General features: G+C 37.7%; 1 protein-coding gene across 1 annotated transcript in view; it reads left to right on the top strand.

Moving 5' to 3' along the window:
• Positions 1–8,681, top strand: part of VPS35L (VPS35 endosomal protein sorting factor like) — a gene marked incomplete in the record, with an annotated part of 3,288,436 nt that overhangs the window by 36,151 nt on the left and 3,243,604 nt on the right. The window contains 1 exon segment of the mRNA XM_044089753.1: positions 7,494–7,593. Within this exon segment, the coding sequence (XP_043945688.1) occupies positions 7,494–7,593 (100 nt within the window).

The raw sequence follows: 8,681 nt of genomic DNA, 5'->3' as shown, positions 1-8,681 counted from the left end.
CATCACAGCCCCTACCCAAACCCCTTAACACACACTTAGCTGAATACATAACCATAGCGGAACTTTAGAAGCGTGAAATTCAAAACCTCCAGTATTTGAGGTTTTGAATTTCGCACTTCTAAACATTCTCTATTATGTGGATTGGGCGGCTTCTTGGGCTCGAAATACTGAAATTTGAGATTTCAGTATTTTGAGCTCTTGAACAGAACCCATATATATGTGTGGTCTGTGTTTATATATGTGTGTGTGTGTGTATATAATATGTTTGTTTTTTTTGGCAGGCAGGTTATATAGTGTAGTGGCTGTTTGCTACAGTTTATAAGAAGAATTTTTTTTTTCAATAAATTATGTGGAAGGAAGATTGATGGCAAGGCTCAGAAATGGGGCCTGAATCACTGGGGTATGGGGTGTGGATGTGTCATGTATCTAGCTACCTGGTATGTGTGCAAACAGAAGGAATGGAATGGCTGTTGTGGATTATTTTTTGCCTTTCAGTAGAAGAGCTGTGGGCAGCTGGGGTCAGCATGGATCTGACTGTAGTAAGCTGATGGATGCAGTTTAGCCATTGGCTTTTTTTTTTGTTATTTTATTGTAACATTTGTTTACTGGAAATGTCTGGCACAGAGCCCATTTTCAGCAGAGGCCTGGGGAGAAACGCTCCAGATCATGTCTTTGGAATGTGGGAAGAAACTGGAGCAACGGGAGGAAACCCATGCTAATGCAGTAAGGACATGCAGAGAATTGAACTGGAGAACCTCTTGCTGTGAGGTGACAACTGTATCTGCTGCACCACTGTACAACCTCTTTTTTGCTCTGCATTGGAAACTGGGGGTTTGAATGTAAGTGTAATAAGCTGATGATCACAGTGAAGTAGGTTTTTTTGCTCTTCACTTGAAGAGCTGAGGAGGTATGGTGCTGGTTCGTGTAACTGGCACAAGATACTGATTGTGCCAGGTATGCTTCTGAGTATTTCTGTCATTGATGTGATTAACACATCAATAATTTTCTCCATAAAAATTATCAGTCAATCCAGTGGGAGACCATAACTCATTAGTTTTACATCTGTTTTATTACATTGTGTGCTAAGCACTATATACCTTACTAAGAATATTATCCTGTTCCCAGTTACTTTTGTTAACTTTCACTTAAATATAACTGCAGTTATGTTTTGTCTAATATCTTGACTGAGTAACTGATCTGCCGCATTCTTGTTACCTTGTAGTAGAATCTGCTGCAGACAATGGGTGGGCAACATGGGATCATGAAACAATTGGACAGTTGCTTAGCATACAGTAAACAGAAACCTCAGTTTATTAAACTTAATATATGTAGGTCCATTGAATTAACTAAAGCAAAAACTATAAATGTTAGAAGAAGGGATCCCAGTTTACAAGATGAGTGCATAATTACAACAAGAACTGGTACAAAAATTGCAATTGATCAGTAAGGCAAACATAAAACAACTGGCTTATTTCAGCTTTCACATAAGACAAATCCAGCAGCTTGCTTTACATACAGTTAATGCACAAGATAACTTGTTTGTCTTGATGTAACCTTTACTACAATAGCCGTGTAGTCCAGTTGTACTTGCAGGCTTTAAACAACAGTAAAAAGACACAATTATGATGTGCAGAGCTTTTCTGTTGAACTCAGACGCAGCAGTTTTACTTGTAGTTGTTTCTCAGTGCCTGTAGTAGAACTTTTTCTGGATTTCAGCACACAAGCTTGTTCAAACTCTGTTCTGAACTGTCACGTGGAGTTTTGTTGGTTCTATGCATTTGTCTAGCCACTCTGTAGTGCAGATCTCTACAACTGCTTTACTGCTAAAACAAAGCAGACCACAGATACTGTAGTAGCTCAGGGTTGATATACCTTCCTCATCCAGCAGCGCTTATCACATTTTCCTTCTTCAAGCTCAAGACTAGGGGTCTGAACAACTTATGTGGACAAAGCATGCATCTGGGAACAGCCATCAAGATTTAGTATGTTTAACTTTAGGTCTGTGTTCTACCAAAAAGTGGTAAGGTTGCAGCCTTAGAAACTTTTGTGACAGAAGAGTTTATCTTTATTTGACACAATCTGTTTTAAAGGGACATGATCTGTGATGAGCCTAAAGTGTCAAGTGTCTACCTAAGAGGCAGTGTGGAGACTGCCCATCTAATGACAGGTCATTCTTTTTCCTCTGTAGTGTATTTGGGGTCTTGAAGGAACAGTTTTTGATAAAGTAACATGTGGTGTGTTCTTCCTCCAGATTTCCTAGGACAGTAATTCTTCTCTCTGTATAATGAATTCCTTACCAAAATCAGGACAACCAATACAGGTGTGTACATGGCACACATTTTAAAGACAGGAATGCCTGATAGATATCCTCAGATCTCAAAGCCCTTACCTGTCATATTGGTTAGAGGACATACAGAAGTGTAAAAACATGTAATAGTTAACCATTCCCAAGAATGCCCTGACTTGCTTTTTAGTTTTGGTCTCAACCTTCTCCACCTGGAGTTTCACCAAGTTATATCATATGGTGCAGTGCAGATGTTTGGCTTTCTCCATTACAGTACTGCATTTGTCAGGTTTAGTTATCAGACCTGCTGCCCAGATGAAATCTACGACTTCTTGAACCTATGGAAAGATCGTTTCCCACACATCAGCTAGGTAATTACATTTAAATATGCAGTGTAACTAGTAGGAAGCTTCACAGTATAGTTCATCAGTCTTTGCTCTATACAGGCCAAAAGATAATATGAACGAGGCCATCTGCAATACAGATTTTTGTGTTTTCTGTTATAACATTTGGTTAAAAGGGTCTGCATTACCCCTTTATTAGGGCTAATGTGGTGACATACTGTGCCTTTTTTAATCACTTTATAAATTTATCTTCACAAGGCCTGGGCAAGGCAGTAAATTTTGAGGTTTCATTAAGTTCGTGAAAATCATTCCAAAAATAATGATGCTACAGGGTTATTCCATGCACTTTTATGATTCACCAATACTCTCTGCTCAGTCATTGTCTGTACTACTTTGGTTTTAGAGATTTTATAGGATTTTCAGCCTGATCCATTTTTAACACAGATACCTTCACTAGTTTTCTGCTTATGCATTGAAATAATATTGCCTATCCATATTTCCAGGTGAAACTCTAGAGCCTGGGTTAACCCTGGCCCTAGGGAGGCTGTCAGAACATCTCTGCCTTTGCCATCTCTATTGGTGTAGGGTGCTAAGGCCCAGAGAATGACCCAGGCAACCTGAGTTGAATTTGTGACTTGACACCTAATGGTACTGGCTGGAATGATGGGCATGTCTGTGATGGGTGGGGAGTGAGTTAGATGCTGCAGTGCTGGACTATCTTATACTTTCAACCTTTGGGGAGGCTGGTTCCAGGGTGTACATTTAGCTCACACCAAGCTCTGAAAGCAACAGTCTTGAGTGGCAGGAGCACAGATGCATTCAAGTGCATGACAAGGTGTAGTGGTCCCCAGTATGGCATGGGGTTGTATGTCCTCCACACAGAGGGTGGGGTTAGGTCATTAACCAGAAAAAAACCCTTGTGGCTGCCTGACAGCCATGTTGTGCATTACTCTCTCCCCACTGAAGGGGCAGTGGTAATGGCCTCTTGGTTGCCAGGTCTGGAACTTCACTTTCTACTTCATGCATTTCCTCCTCTTCCCTGTTAGTGGTTAAATTAAGTTCATATGTATTAAAAATGTTCTTCATCATGAGTGTTCACATGCATCTTCACCCTTGCAAATATTCTTTTGCTGAAAAGAATTTTTTTGTACAAGTGTTATGGTTGAATTAAGTTTTAAAACGCCTGCCAAACATATGCATTGTGAGAGTTGCAATAAGGAAAAAGAGAGTTAGAGATTTCATTGAATGCTTGAGAAATTGAGTGTAAGCATGAATATTAAGTGTAAGGAAATGGGAACTTGACAACCTGTATGTAATTGTCATAGTATGTTGTAGTTTTTGCCAGACTGTTTTTTATGTAGTTATTTGTCCTGAAATTAATTTAACAGATGGCAGTTACTTAAGCACTTTACAGTTGGTCAGATATTATAGTTAATTCTAATTTACATGTATCCAGACAGTGAAGTGAGTACATCTTTCTTGCACTATAGATTTAAATTAAGGTATTTGGAAGCATCTCTGTAAGACTACTTTAAACAGTTTTTTGAAAAATGCTTGCACAAGAAAAAAAGTTGTTGCTCAACAACAGTGTTTGCATGCTTTGCACTTTATCGTTGAACAACTGTTTTAATTTATTTCTGTAGTCTGGCTTGGATAGTCTACATCCTAGCCACACTTAGATGCAGACATTCATATGTGTAAAACCTATTTTACTTTCATGTACTTCCATTTCCTTATGTTTCTTATTCCTGCTCCTAGTATCAGTCCGTCAGGCATTTGGTGAATTCCCCAAGTCTCTTTCCTCTTTTAAGTCTCACATAGCAATATACAGCACCTCTCAGAAGCCCACTAAAGTGCTTATGTTCTTGGAAAACTTCCCAGTCTGTTTTGATGCCTGTTCAGGTTTCATGTAGTTTGTACTTGCATACACATTTTTGTGGTGTGCTTAATGTCTTATTGTTTTTACTGTCATCATTTTCACAGCATCTTTTTTTTTTCGTTGTTTGGTTTATATTTTATAGTAAGTTTTATTGGTGGCAGCAGCATTAAAAGAAGGTGGAATGGCGAGAGAGAGAATACATTTTCACTATGGATTAATTGTGTAGATAATACACTTTTAACTACAGCGGTGTAGTTATAATAAAATGTAATCTGGATAAAGAAGAATGATTTTGTAGTCAAAATATAAAAACTTTATTATACAGATTTTACAAACCATTTCTTAAGTGATTCTAGAAACTACTCTGAAATTTTACATTATATTACTTTAAGTGCAACAAACTAAGTAGCACCAGATTGCATTTATCCAACTGGAATATTTTTTACATTAAATAAAACCTTCATCTCCTCTTCCATAACATTTTACATTTTGTGCATTCTTCATACATGTTTTTGTCAATGGTCTCCTGATTATTTCTACTCAATTTTTCAACAATAAGTTTCCTTATACAGGTTGCAATTGTCAATTTGGGTTTCCACAATCTGTAATCTCACTCCACTTCTTAACACATTTCTATTTGACATACAGACATATAACTCTTCAGTATCCAACAGTTGCCATAGAAATGCAGAGGCATCTTGATTTTTTCATAATCACCCCCCCCCATTATTGCCCCTTTTCCTTACAACAGAGACCCCCTAGTGCCTTAAATTATTGAACATGTTCAAATTCTTATTTAGACTCCCCACTGTTTGTCATATACATCCCTACTGCTTTAGTTCTCTGTTTCACATTTAGTATGCATGGTCTATCATGTCCTCTCCCTTTCAACAGATTCTCTTGTAGAAAAAGTAAACCAATATACACTGTGTCCTCCCCAGGGCACCAGCTAACTTCCTTTTTCTTCACTTGTTCTCCAAATATTGTGCTCAACTTTGCCATTGAGCATTGAATTTGACCTTTTGATTCATTGTCTTATAGCCGATCTCCTCCTCCTCTCTTCTTAACCATTTCAACTAATTCTATTACCTCACTTAGTTTTGGCATAACCTCACTTTACCTCTTCTTGTTATAGCTTTCCTAGCCATCAACATCATTATCTAGATAAGTTCCCTTATTACGTTATTTGTCCTTTCCTGTCTGTTTATCCGTAACAACTTTTCTTTTGTTGACAACTCGTCTTGCTTCTTAATGGGAGTTATCAGCTCCTGCATTCTCCTTAAAGGACCACTACAGGAAAAAATAAAAATAAAACACTTGTTTTTTTTTATCTTTCCTTGAATTTCTACACATTGCTAACCTGTTTTCATCAGAAAGTAGTAGTTACTACCAATTTTCTTGTTTTTGTAACCCTCAGTGTCTTTCTGGGATAGACATCCTGATCAGAGCTTGCTTTCTTCTAAAGCTAAATCTTTTCCCATTGTGCACTATCATAGTACAGTTGTTGAGACTACTATTTTCTGACAAATACAGGTTAGCAATGTGTAGAAATTCAAGAAAAGATAAAGTGTGTTTTTCCCCCCGTAGTGGTCCTTTAAATTCTACTAAGCTATCTGAATCCTCAAAATATGCTTCCAGTCCCCTATTTGCACCTTATCACATTTCCAGCAAGCTTCTTCTGCTGCTGGAAACAGCTTTAAACTTTGAATGTGTAAAATATTTGTGGAGACTTTTCAGTCAGGTTGACACAATCATCTTTAAAATTAAAAGTTTTCTTTAGACTTTTCTACCCTACATAATACTACATGCATTGTCTGTGTATAAGTGCAACAGCTAGTCATTTAGTGGTTTCTTCTTTCCTTCCTTTTTTTTTTCATCTTTTTGTTTTTAACTTCATTGTTCCTGGACTTCTTTACAAACATTTTCCTACACTGCAAAATCACAGTGAACAGAATGATTGCATCTTTTTTAATGAGGGACAGAAGAGTATGTTAAAAATTATCCCGCCGTTAAAAAGAGACAACAGACCTGTTTACTGAAATTTCATTTTCCTTCTCTCCAAGTCATTGTCTGGTGCCATCCCTTTTTGGTTTCTGCTGCTATTATCCCAGCACTTTCTTCATTTCCTGTTTACTCCACCCTAATGCATTTCATTTCTCTTTCTTTCCCCTACTTCTGTTTAGTAATTCTGTCCCCATACTGTTCCTTGTTTTTCTGGTTTACCTGATAGTACTCTGCTTTGCTGTGTTTGACCATATTTTCCGTTTACCATTTCTTTTTTATTTAGTATTCCCTACAGTTATCTGATTTTATCGTGAAAGTTCATCTTTCTATAAACCTCACAGCATGATGTTCACTTCTGGTCTCTGAAATGTAATGCTGTCTGTCAACCTAGTTGTTTCACCCACTTCTATGGCCTCCCCTTATTTCATTTCCTTAATTTTCCATTTTCCCCTCATGGTGATTGTATGTGTTATTTGCAATTTCACTCTTTACACCATTTTATAATTTTAGGCTGCCTTTTCATCTTAGTGGTGATTTATCCTGTACTTGTGTTCCCTGAGTTCTGTTTTTACCCTGTAGGCCTTGAATGAAGGCGTGAAGATGGGGGTTGTCTGTATCTTTGTCTTGAATAGGCAGTTTATTGTCGGAATGTAAAATTAAATGAGTGACAGAATGTCAGTGGGGAGATTGGGGTGTGGGATGAAGATGGGTTCAAACTGCAGTGGGCAAAACTCTTGTAGTGATTTAATTATTGAGTATACCTTCCAAAATACAGAACCTTTTACAACACTTCTTTCTCGTTGTCTGTTTACCGTAAAGTACTAACCCAGTGTTTTCTTCCAATTTGGAGCAGCTGTAGTTCTTGATTAATAATAGAGTATTTGTGGGTATTTTGAATTTTAAGGTTCTGTAGACTTCATTTTTTGTGTTGCATGTTTTGTTTTAGAAAGTATTTTGCTAACATATTGTATACATTTTTAAGGCATTCAAGATGGAGGAATTACAAACAGGAGCAGGAATCCTGCCACTTAGAAAGAGTAACTGTGGAATTTGGGGAATACCATCCATTGAAGCCCATAACTGTGAGTTTCTTTGTTGCTGTCTTCATTCATGAAATGTTAGACATTAATTTATGTAAGCCAGTGTGAAAAGTGCAATGTTGGCATTTCTGTTTGCCTGAGCAAAAGCTAAGTGTCATTGATTCGTAGGGTGAACAGATAAACGTCTGATTCCCCAGGTGAATACCCTTTCATGAAGGGGCAGAGGATTCCAGCAGAAGGGGCAGAAGATTCCAGCAGCAGCATATATCCTGTGACTTGCAGAACGTACTGCAGACAGAGAGTCCTCAGCACTGCATTGCTGAATGTTGGTGTTTGGCTGGGTCTGATAGGATTTGTACACATGCATCATTGACTTTCATGTTTTTTTCCTGCATTTCCAAAAAGGGGTAGTACAAATGGTATAAGAATAAGCCACCTGCTCAAAGGTAGACACTTACTGGCAGGTAGTAATGTATCATAGCTCTTTGCCCATCACTTGAATCTTCTCTTCGTAAAAATATTTCCCAATGCAAAACATTACCCATCTTTTTCCACTGCCTCCTCTATCCCTAAACTTGTAAAATATCCTCATGTAACTAACCACCAAGATACTAGTCTCCATGCTAACAGTCTTGCTTCTCCTGCTATTCACAGACTTAACATCTTTACTTTCACAATTCCACATAACTTCTCACCATAATCCTAGTAGTTATACTATCTAACATGCTGCAGCATACCCAACCCTTAATTCACCTAAGATGACATCTACACTATGCTCTCCCAATACCAAACTTTTTATAACACAACCTACATTTACATAACCTCGTAATACATAAGCTAAAATTAAGAATTAAAAGGAAGTGCTTATCCTACAGTGAATGTATCTCCAGAAAATGAAACTCATTGATGACATCCATCCAAACCCTGGACCAACTACATCCCCACAGACATTGAACTCTTCAACCCTCACAAACCACAACTCTCCAATAAATTTTAACACTGCTTTTTCTTCCCTTAATACTGCACATATAAACATTAGAAGCATCTACAATAAAATACCACAGTTCCATGCATGGCTTAACCTACATGATCCAGATATAGTAGTAGTACTAACTGAAACCTGGGTGAAA

Source organism: Protopterus annectens, chromosome 12.part0 (genome assembly GCF_019279795.1).
Source record: "Protopterus annectens isolate FY-2018-M chromosome 12.part0, PAN1.0, whole genome shotgun sequence".
Classification (NCBI taxonomy): Eukaryota; Metazoa; Chordata; order Ceratodontiformes; family Protopteridae; genus Protopterus; species Protopterus annectens.
Note: the sequence above shows the minus strand (reverse complement) of the source record. Positions and strands in the feature narration are given on the sequence as shown.